The sequence below is a fragment of the Heliangelus exortis genome, chromosome 2 (genome assembly GCF_036169615.1).
Source record: "Heliangelus exortis chromosome 2, bHelExo1.hap1, whole genome shotgun sequence".
NCBI classification, from domain to species: domain Eukaryota; kingdom Metazoa; phylum Chordata; class Aves; order Apodiformes; family Trochilidae; genus Heliangelus; species Heliangelus exortis.
Window position 1 is genome coordinate 50,106,614 of NC_092423.1, and position 23,689 is coordinate 50,130,302.

The 23,689-nt window shown below is 36.8% G+C and overlaps 1 protein-coding gene across 1 annotated transcript in view; it reads right to left on the bottom strand.

The window, feature by feature from the left end:
* The window catches only part of BBS9 (Bardet-Biedl syndrome 9), a 282,566-nt gene that overhangs the window by 252,773 nt on the left and 6,104 nt on the right, over positions 1-23,689 (bottom strand). Inside the window, exons 4-6 of the mRNA XM_071736076.1 lie at positions 23,304-23,454; positions 21,899-21,963; positions 18,686-18,799 (exon numbers count right to left, since the gene is read on the bottom strand). Of these exons, the coding sequence (XP_071592177.1) occupies positions 18,686-18,799; positions 21,899-21,963; positions 23,304-23,454 (330 nt within the window). The remainder of the gene's footprint in view (positions 1-18,685; positions 18,800-21,898; positions 21,964-23,303; positions 23,455-23,689) is intronic.

The following is a 23,689-nucleotide window of genomic DNA, read 5'->3' on the forward strand; positions in this document are numbered from 1 at the left end:
ACACCAGTAAGACCAACACCTTCTGAGGCTGATAGAAGTATCTCTGAAAAATTCAGAGTTAAGCCCCTACCTTGCAAATACAACATTAAATAAGTGTAAAATTACTTCAAAATTACTGTTCCCCTTCATTAAAATTCCCTGTTGTATTTCACAAATTATTCTATAGGTACAAAGGACCTGAACAAATTGTATACTCACTAAGCTCCACTCTCAAACCCCTAAGAACTGTTTTGTAACAGTTTTAACAAAAATACACTAAAACATCATTCTTGCATTTAGTTAAAGGTAACAAAGGTCAAAGAGCTATTCGGTAGCTGAAAAAGCAACAACTGTAAAGTACAGTGTAAAATGTTCACCTCCACTGTGATTCTTCATAGAAGCTTTGTAAAAGCTGTGTAACAGGACAGCAATATAACACGTTCTTGTAATTAAAATATGTAACAAAAGAAAACAGTAACAGTAAGAAAAGAAATAATTAAAGGAAGATAAAGCTATTCGGTGCTTTCCACTTACCCTCCCCTCATCCTTTTCTCAGACTTTAGCACTATCTAAAAATCAAATTCCCAGATTTTTCACATTATTCACTACACATTCTATAAACTCTGTTGCAAATATCAACCATTTGATGGGAAGGATATATGAATGTGTAATTAATGTTGTTCACTTGGCAGACACGAAGTTGAACCTCACAGTATCAAGTTAAATCACTTCAATCCTCTGGTTATATAGATAGATCTTCAAAACCATCTCTTAAAGGTCATTCTTATTTAATGGATTTTTGTTGGTTTTGTCTATTTGAAAATTCCTAAAGTACATACATTTTGAGGGATAACATTAACTGACAATATCAAACTTAAATTTTGCTTTAGCAAGATAGTATTAGCATTTCCAATTGACAAATTCATAAATTAAAACATAGACAAAAATTTTATTCAACATAGGAAAAATCTCTTGTTCCCTATTAAGTATGAGAAGTACTCCATTAATCATGTATCTGTGAGACTTCAAAAAAAAAACTCAACTGAGAAATGATGAAAACTCGCCTTTCTAACCTGTAAAATATCAGAATCTGTGTAATAAACTAACTTTATAGAAAAGAATTCAACGTGGAAATCATTAGAGTTTAGGAGTAGTCAGACTGAGGTTTTGCCCAATATTGAAGCAAAGCCAATGTATCTTGACGTTTTTTCTACTACTACAAGTGAGAAAATTTATCATCTTTACAGCAGCTCATTAAACCAGTGACCACCTGTCACTAACAACTTCAGTTTGATGATTTAAGTCTCAAAAGTTTAACCCATAACATTTTCAGGTTCGTACCATTACACTGGAAACTTGAAACTTTTTCAATGTTTCCTCTTTTATGTGCAGATGAAAGTCACATCCTTTTAAGAAATGTAAACATTGACTCTTTTAACAGCAAAATTCAATGAAGAAATGTTTCCTGTTACTAAAAGCAATAATTTTTGAGAGAATTATGGGTTTGACATAGATCTCCGAAGCATTTTCTAACCAGACCAATTGTTTTACAGCTATGATTTCCTGAGGATATTTCTACGCAGACTTTTTAGATTATTAAAGCAGGGTGTAGGGCTTCGGTTCAATCTTTGAATTTATTGTTTATAAAATTAGAAGCATATTCTAGAGTATACAAACACATTATACAGGAGTGAAACCGGTAGCACAGCTCAAGTGCATCTTCACCAATGCACGCAGCATGGGCAACAAACAGGAGCAGCTGGAAGCCACGGTGTGGCAGGATAGCTACGATGTAGTCACCACCAGAGAAACAGAGTGGGATGACTCCCATGACTGGAATGCTGCAATGGATGACTGTAAGCTCTTCAGAAAGGAGAGACAGGGAAAGAGAAGTGCTGGGGTGTCTCTATATGTTAGGGGGTGGCTTGACTTTATAGAGCTTGATGATGACAGGGATGATAAGACTGAGTGTTCATGGGTAAGAATGAGAGGGGGAAGGTGAAAACGGTGGATATCTTGTTGGGTGTCTGTTATAGACCACCTCACCAGGATGAGGAGGCAGACGAAGCATTCCGCAAGCAGCTGGCAGAAGTCTTACAAGCACTGTCACTTGTTCTGGTGGGGGACTTTAGTCTTCTGGACCATCTGGAAATCTAGCAGAGGAGACAGGATAGGGGAGGTTGTTCAAGTGTATGGAAGATAACTTCCTGACATAGCAGGTAACTGAGCCTACTAGAGGAGGTGCCTTGCTACATCTGCTATTTCCAAACAGGGAAGGACCAGTGGAACAGGTGGTGGTTGGAGGCCATCTTGGGCTTAGCAACCACAAAACTCTCAAGTTCTCAATCCTTATTGAGAACTGAAGTAAGGAGCAGGGATAGCAAAACCTCCCCCGTGGACTTCTGGAGGGCAGACTTTGGACTGTCCAGGACATTGGTTGAGAGAGCGCCTTGGAAGACAGTCCTGAAAGACAACGAGGTCCAGGAGGACTGTACACTCTTCAAGAAGGAAATCTTAAAAAAAACAGGAATAGGCTGTTCTCATGCACCGTAAGGCCAGATGACAGGGAAGACAACTGGCCTGGCTGAGAAGGGAGTTTTTGCTGGGGCTCAGGAAAATAGAAGAAAATGGAGTTTACTTCCTTTGGAAAAAGGAGCAGACATCTCAGGATGAGTACAGAGATCCAGTTAGGTCATGAAGAGAAAACATTAGGAAGGTAAAAGCCCAGTGGGAGCTCAATCTGGCCACTATCATAAGGGACAACAAAAAAGTTTTTACAAATACATTAACAACAGAAAGAGAACTGGGAGAATCTCCGTCCTCTATTGGAAGGGGGGGAGGGAAGCAATATAACCAAGTATGAGGAAAAGGCAGAGATACTTAAAAAGATGGAGGTGAAGGCAGCATTCAGTCAGACCAACTACACCCAGGGTATTCAGCCTCCTGAGCTGGAAGGCAAGGATAGAGAGAAGCACAACCCTCCCTCCATAATCCAGGAGGAGGCAGTTAATGAGCTGCTATGGCACCTGGACACTCACAAGTCCACGAGGACAGATGGGTTCCACCCAAGAGCATTGAGGGAGCTGGCAGAGGAGCTCATCAAGCCTCTCTCCATCATTTATCAACAGTCTTGGTTAACAAGGGAGCTTCCAGGTAAGTGGAGGCTTGCCAGTGTGACACCCATCTACAATAGGGCCAGAAGGAAGAGAACTACAGGCCTGTCAGCCTGGCCTCAGCACCCAGAAAAATTATGGAGAGGTTCATCTTGACTGTGCTCACACGGCAAGTGAGAGACACCTATGAGAATAAACAAGGAGCTCATGACTAAACTGACATCAAAATAAAGTGTAAAAGAGGTGGAAACAAAAGCCCATTTAAGTGGAATACATCAAGGGATGTAGAGGGCAATAAGAAAAGCCTTACACAAATACACAGACATCCAAATAAAGACTAGGAAAAACATGGGACCACTGCTCAATGGAGAAGGGGCCATAGTAACAAAGGGCACAGAGAAGTTGAGGAGTTCAATGTTTTCTTTGCCTCCATTTTCAGATGTCTGGTCTTGAGGAATCACAGTCCCCCGAGACCAAAGGGAAAGTCTGAGCAAAAGAAGATTTACCCTTAGTGGAAGGCAATCTGGTTAGGGAATATTTAAATAAACTTAAGTTCATAAGGCTTGATGTGATGCACCCACATGCACTGAAGGATCTGGCTGATGTCAGATGCCATTCAATTATCTTTCAACTATTCAATTATCTTTGAGAGCACATCAATCAGAAGAGGTCCCTAAAGCCAGAAGAAAGCAAATGTCACTATCTTCAAGAAGGGCAAGTAGAAAGATGCAAGGAACAGGCAAGTCAACTTTATCTTTGACCCTGGGAAGGTAATGGAGCATCTTATGCTCGTGGAAGCCATTTCCAGGCACATGAAGGACAAGAACTCAATCAGGAGTAGTCATAGAATGGATCTACACAGGTCAAATCATGCTTAACCAAACTGCCACCTACAAAGAGGTAGCTAGCTTTGTGGATAACAGGAAATCAGTGGATGCCGTTTAACTTGACTTTAGGAAGAGTTTTGGTGCTGCCTCCTATAGCATCCCCATACATAAGCTGAGGAAGTCCAGGGTACACAAGTGGACAATGAGATGTACTGAAGACTGGTTAAACTGCCAGGCCCAAAGGTGTGCTGCCATTCAGAGGCACTTGGAATGTCATGAAGTTCAAAGAGAAATGCAGAGTCGTGACCCAGGAAGAAATAACCCTAGACATCTGTACACACCAGGGGCCAGCCAGATAGAAAACAGCTCTGCAGAGAAAGACATAGGGTCCTCTTGGACAAATTATACCATGTGCCACCAACACACCCTTTCATCAAAGGAAGCAATCCATCTGCTCAGCACTGGCACATCCACCCACAGTACTGGGTACAGTTCTGGGCTTCTGAGCACAGAAAAAAAAACTAGAGACATACTGCAGCAGCTCCAGCAAAGGGACTCAAAGATTATTAATAAACTGGTGCATCTTTCAGATGAGGAGAAGCTACAGATCTGTGACTGGTCAGCATAAACACCTAATGGGAGAGAATCATGACTACTCTGTAGCACTCAGTCACAGGATAAGAATCAACAGGTACTAACGAACTTTATCACATCAAATTCTATCTGAGCATAGAAAAGATTTTTTTCTTTTTTTTCTAGTGTAAAGGTCTTCAAACACTGGAATACACTATCTAGAAAGGTTGTGGTATGTTTTTCCATGGACATACTCAAAACACAACAACATAATCCTGAGCAACTTCTAATTGAACCTGCTCGGGTAGTGGGATTGAACCACATGATGTCAAGTGAAAAATTATTCAAATAAGGCATTTAAAGAAGGCCACCTATCTTTCATTTCTGATCTATTCCAAGGTAGTAGGGTATCTCTAGGTTGTGATGAGCATACATTTGAGAAAGTTCAGATATTTCTGAACTGATATGCTATCCATATTAAATGATACCCAGCTTTGATTTCCCCACAGTTGCTGATATCACACTACTGTCACAGTCCAGAACAAGTATGAAATTTTTTTCAGCTATATAAAATTATTAGTAACCAGTAAAAGTACTGTGAGAAACATGTACAAACACTGATAACTAGTAAAAGGTGCTAGGGCAATAGTTGCCACCACATTCTCTTAGGTATGGTTATCTTAAAGCATAGTTATTGGCTACTAGAACTAATGGCTTGCAAGAAATAATGCTTCATAATGCAGTTGTCTTATTTTTCATCTTTTTTTCATCTTCCATCTGAAGTTATGATATGTTGCTATTCTACTGTTTTGAAAAGCTCTAAATAATGTCTGATAGATCATAAAAGCCTTGAAGTGATTGCCTTTCCTAATACAGAAATCTTATATATATTTTGTAACAGAACTAAATTTAAGATACTTCTGCTTATACTGATGGTAGTGAGAAAACCATCTTTTAGACAGCTTCTGACCACAACCTTCAGGGTTTAAGCTTGTCTAAAAAACAATTTTGTTGTAAGTTTCAGTTCTTCAGAGACTTAATTGACATGCAGTGGTAACCTAGTAGACACACTATCATATAAATTAAATAAAAAAGGTCAGTAGAGGTGTTGAGTTGTTACTGTTTAAGTACCAAGTAGTAATAGCTTCTGCTCTTATGCAGAATCTATATCAATCTTATTCTTACCTATTTTGTTACGTCATTAAAATGATGACTAGAAAAACTACAGCACCTTCTGCAACATATGTGAAGCTACATAGCATACTAGACATGGAACCATTCATCTTTAATATTCACAATCACTAAATTACACACAAATATAATAGTTAAAATACCTCCTGTTTTAACAGTAATGATATGACTGAATATGACATAACATAACATTAGAAGCTATTTAGAGCACTCAGATGTTCCAAGCACATTGCAGTAGCAGACCACACTGTCTGAAAAAAACAAATACACATAAGGCACCTAAGAATGAATCAGTGATCACTCTTTTTGCCTTTAAGAGCACAGAGTCACTTCTTACTATACCTACTTCTTTGTTCGTTATATTTGTGCTGGTCCTACTCAATAATTTTCAAATTTGGATTAAGTAGCTTGTACTAGTGGATCAAATTCCAGTTATCCAAACTATTACTTGAAAAGTGTAATTAAAGAAAATTGTATATGAACTTTTCTTTCCCAGCTTTTTATGGGTCATCTTATTTCCTTTGGCCATTTGCTTTTACTGTGTAGCTGGTGAATGGAGTTTTTATGTTTCACTTTAAGAAACGTAGTCTTCCAAAAATGCGGCCAGAAATGTCCATTTCAAAAAAGCTTATTGCAGCCAGTTGGCTTTGTCAGTGACATATTTATAAAGTGAAAATATAACCCACAGGGTTTTCTGCAGATCAGATGGAATCACTTAGTGTACTCTACATAGTTTCAGCAGCCTGTGCCTCAAGAGGAATGTCCCTCTGCCAGAAAGTGTTACTTTTAAGCACAAGTCCAGCTACCGTTGTTTTGCAGTTTTGTTATTCTAGCATGATATGAAAATATTTATGTCACACTTTTTAACCACAAAGTATTTTTAGAGGTAATGCAAAGCAAAAACGAGAGGCAGGTGGTAGCTGTTTAAAATAAGCTTCTAATTGAAGCTATTTTGGAGCTCAAGTTTTTTGCATGTTAATGATTTCCTCTACTCTGAGCCTCCCTTCTGGCACCAAATCATTTTCATAAAAAGTACATTATGTAATCACAAGGCCTGAAATCATGCAATGAAAACTACAGTATCAAATGAGATAAATTAAAAATCAGAAAAAGCTTCATAAACTTACAGATTTTAGGGAGACATCAACAGACAACTTTAGTGCCTTCAATGGTAATCAAAAGCTTCAGTCAAAAGCCTTGTGTTGAAGGAAGAGTCAATGAAATAAAAGGTAATGATAAACTGGCAGAAACTCTAAGAGCCCTTTAATGATACATAGGAAATGTTTTCCTAATCTGAGAAAAGTTAAATCCACAGTGCATACACCAGTGATGTACACAAACTGTTTTCTCACACAGCAAAAATGAAATTACTGCCCTGACTTGAAACAACATAGTGTTTTCCTCCTCCTTCATCACTGACATCTGTGCCCAAAAATTTCTAGCAGCATAGAGAACAAAATTTCCACCAGTTCAAACCCATTTTGGAGTATTCAACTTGCTGAGTATAGCTCTGAAGCAAAAGAGATCTGGGTCAACTGTTAGCAAAGTACTTCAGGAATCACTTCTGACTAATGGAAAAACCATTCAGAAATATGTTGGGCAGTTCTTAAAACAATGTATGCCTAGTAAAAGGCAAGTCTTAGGTTACTTCCCTAACCCAAAGCAGGAAGCACATGTCAGTATACATTCAGAAGGAACTCTGGATGGACTAGCTTGGTGGTCTGGCTGCTCATCACATTTCTACAGAAGGGATCAAAGTTCAGGACTTTCAGGACTGCAGCCGTTCATTCTAAGCCAGAGGATCTGACAGCACCACTAAGGCACTGCAGTACCCTGACCACATGTAAAAAGGAAAAGGAAAAATGCCCTTCATCATTCCACATTACTGCAGGTACCCATCACACACAGCATACATATTGTCCAGCTGAGACTACGTGCTTTTCTGCTGAAACCAAAAAATCATTCCAACAGGAAGGAAATAAAAATAGCGGAGTGGACAGAAGTTTAAAAAAATTAAGGAAAATGTTTAAGGAAAAAATTAAATCCTTATTCTACTGATATTAGCTTTAATTAATTTCTAATCCCTCTAGATATTAACACAAGTCCAAATACAAGAGATGATGTCCCTGCAACAGCCCACTCTACAAGTCATCTCCCATATCAAGACACAGTAAAGTGTGCAATCAGAGCTACCACGAGAAAAAAAAAAAAAACAACTTTCTGCTTCTCTCAACCAATATACTGTAGTCTCTCTATGTAACCTCTTCCAGGTATCTGCCTGCCATAAAGAATAAGATTTTTATATGGAAAGAGAAATTTGAACTATTAAAGTATCTCCAAAGGCAACTTGCACAATCCTTCAGACAACTGTGATACACTCTTTGTGCTTGATCCAACCCTTACCACAGCAGATAGTTAAAATTATGCAGCTTGGGAGTGATCCCTTTAAACAACACACTGACCTGATATTGTGGAAGAACCCGTAGGAAAAACACTAGTATGGTACAAAGGAGAATAATAGACTGGCATGCAATACAAAGATTTCAAAGTATCATAGCTGCAATACCCAGTAACCCAAAGTTCCTACTGAAACTCGGTATTTGGCACTCTGTAGACATAGGAGGTAAAGTCATTTCCCTTAAACAAATTTTAGTACTTTAATCTGTTTATTACAATCATATTAAGTGAAGAATTTATCCAATATTCAAAAGTGGATGCTTTTATCTAGTGCAAGAAAGTCTCGGGAAAAATGTTCAGGAAGCTGCTAAAGCAGTATCACACAGTCCATCTTTTTTCAATAGAGCAGATTAATTACAGGCAATATAAATAGAGTGGGTCTTGAAAAAAGAACATTAGCTGTGTATGGGAGAATGGCTGTACGGATAGATATAGCCTGAATAATGATGATTCATGAAGAAATGGTATAATTCTTTTCCTCATATATTGTTTCTTGCCCCATACCCTTTTTCTAACAAAGGTAGAAGAAATTTTCCTGTGAACCTTTCCAGTGTCAGGCTGCCCTCATCTGAAGTTATATGCTTACCATACATTATATTAATATTATCAAACATCTTACTGAATCAGCAAATCTCCCACAAATAAAAATGAAACAAACACAAGTACTGTCAACAGTTGTCCATCCAAGTAATAGCCTCTGGCTCAGTAGTTATTTAAGGCACATGGATGTTTTTAATGAATCACAAATCAATAGCAGACCTCTCATTGAGCTCAGAGTTGAACAGAGGCCCTACTTTGAAATATTTTAGGTACTTTCAAAAGTTATCAGTAGGACCTTATATCACCACCATGCAATAAACCTACCCTCTTTACAATTCCATTTAAGACAGACCTGCAAACTTATAACCAAAGTAACAAAATTCCACCATTAAAACCCAGTGAAACTTCTTTTGTCATACTCCATTTCTAGTTTTCTCAGCATAAGAGACTTCACGATTCCCAAGCACTTCCCAGAGCACGCTGTTTCGTTACAAATTCAACAAACAGAATTGTTGAAAATATTTGCTGAAGAATGCTCTCCAGAACAACTGAAGTCACATCCAAAGAACTCATTAAAAATAGCTTCTACCAAAGTCTAACAGTCTGAAGCTTACAAACCAAAACTGGGAGTTCACTTTAGAGAATCTTAGGTGGAACACACGTACCTCTTTAAAAAGTCTGAAATATCCTATTAGAATTAGAAATAAACAGCTTGACTCAATAACCTCAGAAACACCAATGAACTATAACCACTTTTCACATTAGATCATTTGTCTATATATCCTAGGCTACCAACCAGCATACAGAAAGGACTAATTCTTACTTTGTGGTCAAATGAGCCAGTGAAATATGTCTCTCTCTCAAAAAAAAAAAAAAAAATCACCATTGATATTTGCTTCCCTTTTGGAAATCTCAGAAAACACAGCAGAAATTTAGCAAGCAGGAACAACTTAATGCCTTTTATTTAAAGGCTCTTGGAAGCACACTGCAAATACTCAAATGATCTTACTGCTTTGCCACTAACCTTGTGAAATATTTTTTCATCCTTTCACAGGTAAGCAAAATGACACTTTTCATTCCAATCATCACACTAAAGCAGCTGCTCTTACTTTTGCTGTAATTGATCTTTGTCCTTTTTATTCATTATAGTCACCAAATATATTTGAGGGGATTATTCATGTTTATCTTTATTTAACCATGCCCATAATCACTCAGTCATGTTTTTAAAAATGCAAAAAAATCAGCAAGGTTAAAGCATTATTTCTTTAAGTTATGAGCACTCTCACCTGATCTGACCTTACACAAAGGGCAACAGAGCAGATAACCATTCAATGAATGGTAAAGTTACTGATTAATTTCTTTTTTAAAAGTGTTAAAAATTAATTTTGAATGCAATAACCAAAACATTTATTTTTTGCATGCTAAGCTTCTTTTGATCACATTTTCAGAATTCTCCAGCTTTTCCTGAAACAACAGCATTGTACAGCAAAAGGCCTTCAACTTCCAGTTGTCAGAGGCTCTGCTACTTAGCAAGAACCATGATTAATATAAGTTCAAGTCTTATTGGCCAAAGCCTGCATTACCACGTAGGGAAAATTATGCCAGTCCTATATACAAGAAATGCATAAAATTAAGCCTTCTGAGAAATTTTTTCCCAGCTGCTTGAATTTCTAGTTTTTTTAGCGTAACATGTTTAAATCTTACTCATCTGCATATGCACAGATGTTTGAGTTTCCCAATGATAATACTATCAACAAGGACTAGAACAAGTTGTGACCAGGATCAGCACCAACTGTATACCATAAAATTAGAATTTTCCTCATGAACTAAAGTAAAATTACCTTGTCACATATTCACCATTTTTTATCTCCTCTTGTTAGTCTGTTCCCTTTCACTTTTGATATAGGCAAACTGCAATAACTGTCTTTACATTTTTTTTCTGTGTTTGGAGGATACATTTGGACCTATTCAACACCACAGAAGACCCAAGAAAATCTCTTCAGAATGACATAGTAGAGTGATTTCTAGTGGGAATTGTTTTTACCTAATAATCCAAAGTAAAATTACCAGAAAGCATTGTAGCTTGTACAAGATACATTTCAGTCCTCTTGAAAAGCAACTAACAAGGATTTGGCGACCTTTCAAATATATTTCTACAGGTTAGAGAGTTTTTTGGAATGGAATAGTGACAGATGAACACCACAAAAACATACAGAAGCTATATACACACATTTCTGAAATACACTTTTAGAAAACAGAAGAGACTAAACAGTTAGAAGTTAAAACTGCACTCTTTTGAATAGAAAAACGTGGCTAGCAAACAAATCTGATAGACAGATGCAGCCACATGAAATGCTGGAATATTTAATAAGAAAGTTCGTATGTAAATAATAAAGCTGCACATAGGTTTGAAGTAATAGAGCATTCATCATGCCAAACTATTTATTAGACAGGGTAATAATATATACTGCATTTCTAAACTTTATAGACAGCATTTCTAAACTTAAGTAAAACATCTGATATGATCTCAGACAATTGTCTCACAGGAAACCAGAGAATGGCAGGCAATAGCACTAAGAAGGAGAATCTGGGGATTAGAGTAGGATGATGAATTAAATGAGTCAACAATATGTCACCAAAAAGACAAATGCAAGATTGGGTCATTATTAATATAGACACACTATTAAAAACATATGACAGTTATTGTTCTGCTTGGCAGTCATTGATTCTTGGCAGGAGTACTGCAGAAGCCAGAATCTCACATGCAAGATACAAAACATTTTCTACTACCAGTGCACAATGACTGCACACATTTGGGTACCATACTTTAAAGAAAAAAAAGAAAGTAGAGAAAGCGTCATATAAATTCTGTCCCAGTTTTGAAAAAGTCTTTCACTTACATACACAGCTAACTTACATATTCCTACTGTTGGTTTTACTTAATTTTGGTTATAGTGCATTAGTGCTTTATTCAAACAAAATGCAGATTAAGTGACATATCTAGCAACTTATAACTGAAGCAAAGTTCTGGCATACTGAAAGCAATGGGAGCTTTTACTTCAGTTAGGCTATGATCTTACTCATTACAGTTGAGAGAAGTTTAGGAAGGTGAAAGAAAACAGATGGCAAGATATGAAAGAGAACATTTCCCTTGATTATTTTTCCATTCACATTTTAAATTTAGAAATGTGATTCTAATTTAATTCTTAAAACAAACAAACAAACCCACACATTATCAGGTTTCCAAAGTTATGTGAGAAACCATTTAGAAACAGTCATCAGCAGATCTGATGGTCACAAAGACCAAGCCTTACAAATAATCTGCCCCTATCCAGAAGCAATTTAACAGGAAGGTAACAGTTCAACATTCTGCTTCCAAACAGAATTAGCCAATAAATCAAATTCCAAATTATACTGCTGCTGTATTTAAACATAGTCATAAGAATCATTTAACCTTACAACATAAAACTCAGCTGATAATTTTTTTTCTGAGTAACACCTAATAAAATTCATTACTGAAGAACTGTGGAAAAGTTAAGCACAGTCTACCTTTATTATGAAGTTTCCTGTTATAAGGTTGCATGGTTTATACATTTGTTGTATTTCATTATTAAAAAAAATTCCTTATTGCACCCTCTTTGTTGTAACACTCAAATATACTTTGCTTCTAGGCCAGTGCTACAATAAAAGTTACATTAATTCAAGGCCATTGCTGAGAAAAAAATTGGTTTCAGGTATTTTCACACCCTTTTTGCTTCTGACTTTCATGTTGAAGCTGTATTTTCTTTTTTCTTTCCCTTTGCTATTGTTTTATTATTTCCTTTTATAGATACAGTACCCATTGGACAACTTTAAATAAATCTGAGCTATTCTGGAAGCCAGTTTAAAACCTTAGGGCTTCAGATTATAAAATTAATTACAAGCCTTGTACATTATTAGGAGAATGCAATTCTAAATCATTTATCAAGTCTTTTTAAGAGGTCACATAAAACCAGGATGAATTCACTAATAATTTAACTGTTAGATAATGCAAGTATATTTTGTGGAACTGCACAAAATGGTAATACTGCTTTTGCAATGAAAACAAAAAGCCATTACCTATAAGTGAATGAACACCATTTAAAAATAACTGCAACTAAGATAGCAAGGTTATTAAACTGTGCTTTCTCTCCCTGGTGCTAACTAAAATTAGTATTCTGTTCAGGAGTAATCCAATAGCTTGTGGTACTGGTAGCACAAGCAAGCACTGGTAAGCTGCAATTCTTAAGGAGAAGGCAAAATCTTAATATAAATTGAAAAATTAAACTGGAAGTGTTGAGAATGTTCATACATCCATCTTAATATACCACTTACACCCTGGAGAACAATCACAGAACTCAACCCTCACCTGGGAAAGGTCACTCTCCTATTGCAGCATGTGATCATTCACACATTTCCTAAGCACTTCAGACAGTAGCTCAGGAAACCTGCACCTCATACACCAGTCCTCAAAGCATAGAAATTCTGTATTCAGAAATTCAGTCCTTATGCACTCTTGTTTGCTCATGTGTAAGCTACTAATCTGCCCACCATTCAGTCTAATGCACAAAGGACCACAGGATATTTATGTGATAATCTGCAAAGCTACTCAAACTTCAAGTAATAGTGGTTTTGTTTTTACTTTAAAGCCCTTTCCCATTCTTTATGCCATTTCAGCAGAAATTTATTGCATAGACTTCCCTCAAACATAAGTCAATTCTGACTCCAGGCAAACAAGACAAAGACTGAAATTGTGATCTGATCGGCACACTTTTTCAAAGCAGTAGTAAAGGCACTTTTCTGTTATTATATAATATAAAGCCATCACTTTTTATAAGCAGGCTCCACCATCAGCTGAGTTGAAATCCAGTGAACAGAAACTAGTAATGTAGGAATAAGACTGATTTGCCAAGGTAACATCTCTTCCTAGATTTCTCTAATGGCAAAACATACCTTATTTAAATACCCTCAATGTGAACATGAATAAGCCAAGGCACAGGACAGAGTTTATTTCTGTATGTTGCAGGAAGAGAATTCAGATACCTGCAGCAGTAATTATGTAAACATCAGATTAAAAAAACACTATAAAAAATTAGGAAATACAAGCTTATTTGCTCCAAGTTGAAAACTAGTTTTGCTTAATGCTGACTGCCTGCAGATCTTGTACCATACCAATAAGCAAATTCACGTGATTCCAAAGTAAGCAGCTTACAATTATCTCAACTATCTCTGAGTGATTACACAACTATGAGTTTTAATATTACTGTGAGGATGGATCACTGCTGTTGTTTCATATAATTGAAGCCAACACTGGTAAATTGATTAACCAGAATTTCTGTGCTGCTACAACAGATTCAATTCAGTATTATTTTTATAATAATAACTAAACTTAAGAGATACAAATTCTGCCAAAGAGAATGCAAACTACATTATTTTGGTGGAATTGTAAACAGAAAAATTAAGAATGGAACAAAACTATGATCAAATTATGTCAACCACAAAATTTAACAATAGTGGACCAAAATCTAATCACTACATAACAAAGAAAAACAAAAATCTGATTTTTTCCATAAACATTGTTTTAACTTTAATTAAGATTAAACAATACATAGGATATCATTAAGACTTGACAGTTTCTGGATTAATAGCACATTTCTGCCTTAAGAACTGAATGCAGGTACATCACTGCACAAAGAAGAAAAATAAAGAAAAGGAATTCTTAACTAAGACACTATATTCAATTCACTTGCTTGACTCCATTCTTTTAACAACCTCAAAAATGGTACTCATTCATCAGAAGCTTTCTATCAGCAGTGACTTTGAATCAGCCAAATGAAGGTCCATCCTTTAGAGTATACCAGCCCAGTACAACAAATAAAACTATTTTGTTTACTCATCCCCAAAGGTCTTTAAACTTCAGAGAAGACATTCAAGAGATGCTATCCAGTATACAAACTAGAATTCTAAGCCAGCACATCTCATGTTGTGCCTAGCACACACACTGCTGTAAAACTAATGCAGCTGCCACTACACCACTTAACCACAGGAGCCTAAGTAGCTCACAGTAGAGAAACTCAACTCCAATCTTTGATAGACACAGTAAGAGAGAGGTTTGCTTTTTGGGTGACCAAAGAGACTAAGAAACCCTAAGAGGCTCAGTAGTTTTCTCACTTCTCTCCTAAACAAAAATACAAACCAGTTACACAAACTATTTTCTTGCTACTACAAACTGACCAAAGCTCTTTAACATAATCTCACCCAGTAGCTTGGGACTTGACTCAATTATCTTACAAAGACCGAGAATTAAATACTACAGATGTGAAAACAAAAAATACTGTCAAAGACATTGCAAGCTATGAGCAAACCACTTCATATGATGCTAGTTGATTTGTTAATACAGTAATCTCTGGTGGCAAAATTACAGAATGCCATTGTAGTTTAACCTGACCTCATAAAAATTGTGATGAAATAGTTTAAAGTAAAATTTGTGTAGAGTTCAATCTAAACCATAAGGTGCAGCATAAATCATGAGTGTATATTATTTTCACCTTCATTTTCTTGAAAAAAAAATTAAATCAAAAAGCTTGCAGTAGTCTCTTCAAGTTCTTTAAATTTTGTATTTTAAGTAAAACGTGAAGGCTGTACAATCTGTTTATTACTTAAGGGATGTGACATTTTGTGGTTAGGTTAAGAGTTCACTTGGTTGAGAAACCAGTGTTCAGCACTGCTAACTCATGGCTTTATCATGAGTCATCCTTTCTAAACAGACCCATATGCTAGAATCAGAGCACTGCATGACAAACAACTTACAGCTCTAGGATCATGAGGAAGAGTTTGAAAATATGAAAAGCAGATATACGCATTCTACATAAAAGAAATCCTAGAAATGATCTAGGATTCTAGATCATATAAGGGATTGCCTTGCTATATCCCAAATCCTCAACCCATTAACAGTTTTGCTGGAAGTGTCAAGTTCATCCCACCTTTTGTTAAATTTCAACAGCTAACAATACATTTGTTTTAATCAATAAAAAACTTATCTACGTAGGAAACTGCTTTTCTGTTTTCTATACTTCGTGAAGTCTTGAAGTAAAGTCACCTGTAGAGTCAGTGTCAGTAAAGGCAGTTTCAGGGATGGAGCCTCCTCACCAGTAATCGTAAAGAGAGGGCCATCTAGTGGTGACAACCACAATTCACACCCTGGTCTTTTAAAGACAAAAATGCACAGTTAACCTATGCAAGTCACTGGAAACTTCTCAGCCTTTGGCTTTTTTATTCTGTTGCTGAATGCTGAATGCGAATGATGCGAAGGGGCAAGAATTTTACCCGAGATAAGAGGAAGTAGTAGGGAACTGATCATTTTCAGTGGCATCCATTAAATTGAAAGGCAACTGTTTGGAAGCATCATCAGATGAAAGATCATGTTCTGGGAGACTTATGTTCATCCTCCTTCCCAATGATCTCACAGTATGCTTTCCTCTTTCTGTTCAACTGCCTCTCTCCTGGGTCTGCTTCAGTACCTCTGCAATCATGACCTCTGAAGTGCCTATTTCACTTTGTTTCAAGGATGCTTGAGCACAGCATTAAGATACATCTTGGTAACAGATGGCAATAAATAGAAAACCCCTTCCCATGTAATGTTACTCTACTGCTACAGTCTGGTGTAGAGGTCAGAGTACGAGCAAAGCAAGCTCATTACTGCACACGTATAGCACTGCCACCATCATAAATTAACCCCTGCTGAAGGCAAAAGAGACTGATACCAGATGCCTGGCAGGGATTCCAGAGAAGCCTGTGGAAGGCAGATATTTAAAAAAAAAACAAACAAAAAAAACCAAAAAAAATCCCATATTTATTTACAGTCTGGTTGGCTTTCAATTGCAGCCCAAAACACCTACTATAGATGCACACAGATAGTTTGGCAGGCTCAACCAGTACAGGCATCTTGTTACTAAAATTACCAACACTTCATAGAACTCCTTTCTGTTTGGCAGCTCTTGTAAGAGGAAAATAAAATCATAGGTCATTTGTAAGTCTCAAGGACAGAACAGGGTCTTAAAAATAATCCTTTTTAAAAAAAAATAAATAGATTGACTGGAAAAGGCTAGGAGCAAGATGAAAAGCACATCCTGGACAAAAAGAAAAAAAAACTAATCAGACTGTCTAGGAAAGCCACATGAAAAGTGATTCAGACCAGAAAAGCTACAAAGAACAACAATCTTTCATTTCCCAAAAATAAATTTCTCCAGTGTTCATTTTGTTTATTCCTCTGATGCTTCAATATATGCCTTAGTAGCCTGCTATCAGGTATCTGCACATTGATGATAATTTCCCCAGATTTAGGTCTTACACAAAGCTTTTTCAGCTTGATATGAACATGAATAATTTAATACATAATGCAAATCTCTGCCTTCATTGTTCGTTAAGCTTTTGCCAACTCAAAATGAGACTTGGTCATTCTTTTCCTGCAGCCATAAACACACTAATGCAAACAGACATGAGAAAGAAGAAAGGAAAAGGAAAGCAGCTTGACATGCTGCAGCAGAAGTGACACTAGAACACAAGTGAAATTAGCAGAACTTGTGAGAGGTCCCTCTGCTGTTTTGTCAGGATTTGCCCTCAACTTGACCACCCTGGGTGCTGAAAAGTGTTTTGGCTAAGTAGTTTCTGAGGTAAACATCACCTTGTCATCCTAGCTTGCAAAGGTATTTTCTTGCATTTTACATCAACCTCCACTACTTGTTATAAAGTATACAAGAGACAGGTCTGGCATAAAGATCAAGCTGGTGGTCACACTTTTACTCATCTCTCCATGGTAAATGTGTCAAAAATTCACTGAGTTTATCCTGCAGAACTGCATGGTGGTACATAAGTATTCATAGCTTACCAACCCCCCCAATACATTTGCTACTGCAACTCCACTACAGTATGTCAGGAAGCACACTTTTCCCTCTTTACAGATTTAGAAATCCCAAACTGTCTTTCTGCTGTTAACAGGAATATGTCCACGTTCCATACACTCACCCCTCAATATACCCATAGCATAAATACCTGCTGACCCATATGAGCTGACTTTTTCCCAAAGGTGATCATGTAAAATTAATAGGCAAATATCCCTCCAATCAGTATAAATTTTGGTCAGCTGAATTTAAGCCAAGAAACAACCTTGAGTTTAAGGTAAGATACTGCAGAGTTATTACTAAAGGATTATTAAAGATGTACAACTGAGGGACTTTCTGCATCTTTTTGCCATATTGAGCTCAGAAGCCTTTCTGCCTTCATAAAGTGCTATCCCTCAGCAAAGAGTCTGGGGACACTACTTGTGTAGGTAACTACCACTTCCCAATATTCTTGGGCAAACTTAACCTTTGCAGATAAAGAGTTGTCATGTAGAACAAACCCAAATGCTTCCAGATTGGAACACAAAGATATTCATCATTCTGCCACAAAGTCATAAAAGACTGATAACTATTAAACTCATTGAAAATTAAAAACATAAATATTCTTTTCCACTCTCACGGTCTTCCATCAAGCTTTAATTTTTATTTTATTTTATTTTTTTAAGTCTGCATTACATATTGTTAAACGCACTTGACATTTTAGGCTCAGAGAACAAAGAGGTTAACTTTTTCCTTTGTCCACGATGATCAAGTTGCAGAAAAGCAAAACAGAATCAAAGCATAGAAGAAAACAACTATTTTAGACTTTGAAGTATTTTACAAGGAAAAGCCAGGGGGCTTGTAATGTTTTTTAAAATCAGTATAATCCTTGTAAATTAATATCCTGTATAAGATGTGAGAAAAATATTCTAAATGTAATATTCTTTGCCTCATTTTAACTTTAGTTATTTAATATATGCATCAGATAAAAGGTTCCATCATTTATAGAAAGATGCTTCCTCTAGAGAACAGCATCATGTTGCCTTTCAAAATTTAACTGTCCACAGTTAAACAACTAGTAATAAAGAATATGAAACAAGAAACTTACCTTTTACACCACCAAAAGGACCATAAGTCATATTACAAGCAGTTCTCTGAAGATTGTGCTCATACATCAGATTAATCTGATACTGGTTCCCATGTTCCACATTTCCTGAAGTTCCTAAAAAAATTGAAGGGTATATTTTTGATATTTTCGATCCATGCAATGTGGAAAAAATAAATGAGTAACAGTTTAAACAACATGAAAAACTGTAACTTAACTCCTAGTGACTCTGAGCTATCACACTACTGTTTTCACCAGAAAAGTTCCCAAGCTACAGAATTCTTTAGGGCCAGAATCTGAAACAAGGTCTCATTATACTAAATACAGTATAAAGAGGCAGCAAGAGGCTGAGACTTATTAAAAAAGTTTATTTTTCTTCATGTTTGGCAAACCTCTAAGATCAGAAAAAAAGCCTACTGCTCAAAGGGGAATACTGAAGTATAATCACTGAATAACTAGCGAATCTCCAAGAGTAGCCTCAGCTGTAGTAGTCCTCATCTCAAATTAAGCTGTAGCTTGTCATGAGGTATAATTTGACAAAGCCATGCTTAAGGCACATTTATCACTTACTTTTATGCTGTCTAAAACTCAGTGCAGTGATCAACAGTGCAAAGATAAAGGACAAATGTATGTTAACAAAAATAACTTTGACATACATCATATCCTCTGAAAAGGTCTGCATGAACGTTAGTTTCCTGACTCCTCTATCGAACTGGCAAAAATTCAAAAACTGTTTCCTAAAGAAACTGAATTTAAAGCTTCCCTTTTGATAAAAGTCCTTTACGCATCCCATGAAGAAAACCAAGTTCTTCACTTTAATATTAGCAAACAAAAAAAAAAACCAAACAAACTCTGAGAACAGTCATATCATCAGAGAAAAGCTGTTCTGAGTCAATGATATCTAAGCTAAATCCTACCAAAGCTTTAAGTATATAAAAGCTTACCCCAACAATATTTTAAACAACATGCTGTGAAAGATTTGTAGCTTATACTAACCTTTTAGGTAATTTCTCCAACTGAAATCAAATACAGCTTTAAAGCAATTGCCCCCATAGCAATTCCCTTCCTTAGGGAAAGGATTGGAAGAAACATGAAGGAAAAACCCTGGCTGGACAAGTAACTAGATACATAGAAACACTAGAGATAAAACAAGCTAGTGAGTGATCGGTCCCTTTCTACCAACTGTAACAGAGTGTCCAGGCTGGGTCTAGGACAACTCTCCCCAGCCAGATCTCCATGGGACAACAGATGCTGCTCGACCTCCGTGGCACATGAGGAGGTCATCAAAGCCCTTGAACATCAGCAGCAGTTCTGTGAAACACCAAGAGGAGCCCAAACCAAGCTGTGTCTCACAAGGGGTGGGTGGGGAGCTCCTTCCTGCCCTGCCTACAGTACACTGGTTGCATTAAGGAAAAAAGGAGGCAGGCAGGCAGGGAGGTGGCAGTGGGGGGAGCAGCTCCAGGCACAGCTCATCATTAATTTAGTGTATTCCTCATTTGATTTAGTTGCCTTTATCTCATTAATTTAAATATAACTTTACTAAATGAGTCACTGGCAGCAGTTGTGGAGCAAAGTGGATGCCTCAAATGACTGAGCCATACCTGACAATGAACTGTTAGTTTATTAAATTTCTTTTTTGGAGTACTTAGGTGGTTGGCTTCTACCCCACCTCCCCAGCCACTCACCCCCTGCCTGTGCTCCTCCTCCCAACTCCCTCAAATGTAATATAGACAGCAGGCAGTGCAGGAAAAAACTCACTGACTGTCTCCTCCCCACATCCCATGGGAGACTGCTTGCTGCCAGGCACTCAGGGCTCCTCACAGCAGCACACAGAGGTGTGAGGATGTTCACCTCACCCATGTTCAAGGGCTTCGTGGAGCTCGCCATGCAGCAGGGAGGAGTGACAGCATCAGCTGAATCCCAGGGAGCCATCCCCACAGAGAATTGTGTTATTCTGTCCAGGCAAGACTTCAGTTTTCCATTTGTCATTTTTCCATCATTTGTCAAGATGCAGCAGCATAGTTACTTTATTATGGAGAACAGATATAGCAGCATGTATAAAACAAGTGAAAATCCCACTTTATGAAAGAGTAATTTGCCACAGAAACATGAAGAAAAATAGTTATTTCTCAAAGGAGCTTGTTCAGAAGTACCTGTTCAGATGAGACAAATTACCATTACAGAAGAAATGTATGAATTATTATGAAAAGTCTATTAAAGGACTGTAAAACTTCACTTTTTATTACTAAATGGTTAAGCCATGTAGACCAAACAGCAAATTATAACTAGGAAAAAAATCTAGACTACCTTATGGTTGTATACCATTAATGCAAATTTTAAATTAAATTGTTTTAACACAAATTATACTGCTAGGCTACAATCCTAAAACATAAGCACTGCTACAGAGAAGGGAAGTATGAAAACTGCAGCACACCTCAAAGTATCACCCCTCCACAAAGACTAATTTTACAGGTCCCTTGAGGTAAGGTAACCAGGAGGCAAATAGAATGTGGAAAGTAAGCACATGCAGGTACTTGCAATCTATCTGCCTAGAAGCCTGTGAATAGGAAGCAAGGTGCTCCTGCAAAGAAACCATGCTCTTAAAATGGAAAGAGCCACAGCTGTCCCTGAACAGAGAAACAGAACAATGTATTTCATTGGACTTTAAAGGTGATGGTACAATAAACAGATCTCTTAAATCTGTACTTTGCTTTAAGCATATATTAGAGAACTCAGTGCACAGAATAGCTATTTTTTGACTTGCGTTCTTGCATACAGAGAGAACGCAGCACTTAGAATTTCTAGACAGTTACTAAGATCCTGGCTTTCTAAGAAATTATCTTGATTTTGAGTTGAGAAATAATTATTACTGTTTCATTTTTAAAGAGCTAAGTAATTTCTAATTAATCATTTGCTCATTACTGTGCTGAACAGTAGCACCCAGTCCTAGAAGTGTAATGAGAACTAATTGTTCACAAGCACTCCCAACCACAGACCATCAGACACATCACAGCACCTCAAGCACTGAGCAGAGCAGCAAATCTCTATGAACCATTAGGAAATATCTAGACCCAATTACCAATGTTTCCACTTCACATGAGTTTCTGTGAGAGAGTATGACTTCAGCTCTTTAGGGATGATGACGAAACACTGCATTTAACAAGTTCAGCATTTAATCTTATCCAAAAAAAAAAATCACTCAAAGCTGTAACCAACCTGAAACAGCATATACACAGAGTTTTCGGCAATGCAACACGGCCAGATGAAGTCCTTCAGTGCCACTGTAAAGAAGGTTTAAAAAGTACTCTTTTCAAATAAATCCCAAGTAAAATTCAGGATAAAATTCAAGTAACGTTGAAATTACTTTCAAGTGTGAGTCAGACCCAAAGGTTTGGGCATTAGATGCTAGCATAACAATTCAGAACTACTAATATTCCTAAATCCATGCTGCAGTAGCAGAAGTTGATTTCAAAATTAAAATAAATCCTTCAAGAACATACTTTCAGATTTAAGTCTCAAGAGCATGTCAACTATATTACCAGTTTAGCTTGAAATTAATTTCAAACAAGGTTCTGTTAATTCTTCCAAAAACAAACGGATATGAGGATCATCACTCCAAACAAATCTTATTCGCAACAGCATAAACTATTTAAAAAAAAAAAAAAATTTGCTTTTTTACCAGGCTGCGTGGGACCTAAACTATTTCAACTACAAGGCAGAAGTTGCAGACTTCAAAACCTGTATTCACATCTTCCTCTTCCAAATGTATGTTGAATATCCAGAGAAAGTTCTCCTGCTGTAGGTACAGAAAATATTTTAGATAATCTAACAGGGTAAGGCATTACAGTTCCTTCATGAGGTCACTACATGAATACTTCAATAACAGAAGAAGTTACCAACTGATTGAAGCCCTTCAGCAGTCTTTCCCATCATTAGTACATGGCTTTTTTTCTTATCTTTAAAATAAATTTCATGATGTAATATTAGGTGATTTCAAAATTGAAGTGAATCCCTTACAAAATGCTTTGAATTGGCTGTATGGAAATCTGCTTAGGATACCTATTTTTTTTTAAAGTTCTAAAAAGATTCACGCTGAATAATATTTCTTTGGGGTGATGATCCTTATAGCCATTTCTTTTTTTCTCTAACTTTTTTAAATAAAGTCCTCTTAAGTAGATTCTCTTACAAACAATAAATATAAGGCCTCTTCCTTAGAGTCATAGTATCTGTCCTCTACTTGGCCACTTATCTCCACTAAATTCTCTAGAATTGAAGATCTTCAGTGCTCTGTCACACTGAAAACAACTGACCAGTATTCCATCTTAAATCATAACAAGTTACTCAAGTTTTCTTGACACCTAAAAAACCTTTCAACAGAAGGCTTTTCTCATCTTACATACTAAAAAAACTGTGCAAGTATATGAAGACTATCCTCTGCATACACTTTAAGTAAAAATCCTCTTCTCAAGATCATTCAAGAAGCAAAAAAAATTCCTACTACAGTATTCGTAGATGTGCCTAATAGTTGCCCACCTGGAAATTGAAAACTCAACTCATAAAACAAAGAAAAACAAACACCTTAGCCTTAAATATACAGCAATATAGCCTACTGTTGACTTACGAAACAAATTTTCCCACTTCCACCTGCAATATTGGTTCTCGTAACTGCACTTCCAAGAGCAAGTCTTCAGGTTGTACTTCCTCTCCAGGTTTCACAGGATGTGGATTAAAGATTCGGAGATATCCTGTATAACTGCCCACAATAATTTTGTCTAAAAAAAAAAAAAAAAAGAAAAAAGAAAAAAAGCAACACAACAAAAGACTACAAAACACAACAGCACATGTAGAATTCAATCTGCTACCAAGGTGCTTCAAAGGATGCCCTATAGCAATCTACAACACAATACATACAGTATTTAATTCATTTTTATTATGCTCTCTCTTCTAGGTTAAGAATAGCCACTAGATTTTTTGTGAATCCATAAAACCTGCCAGGAAGGAGATCAA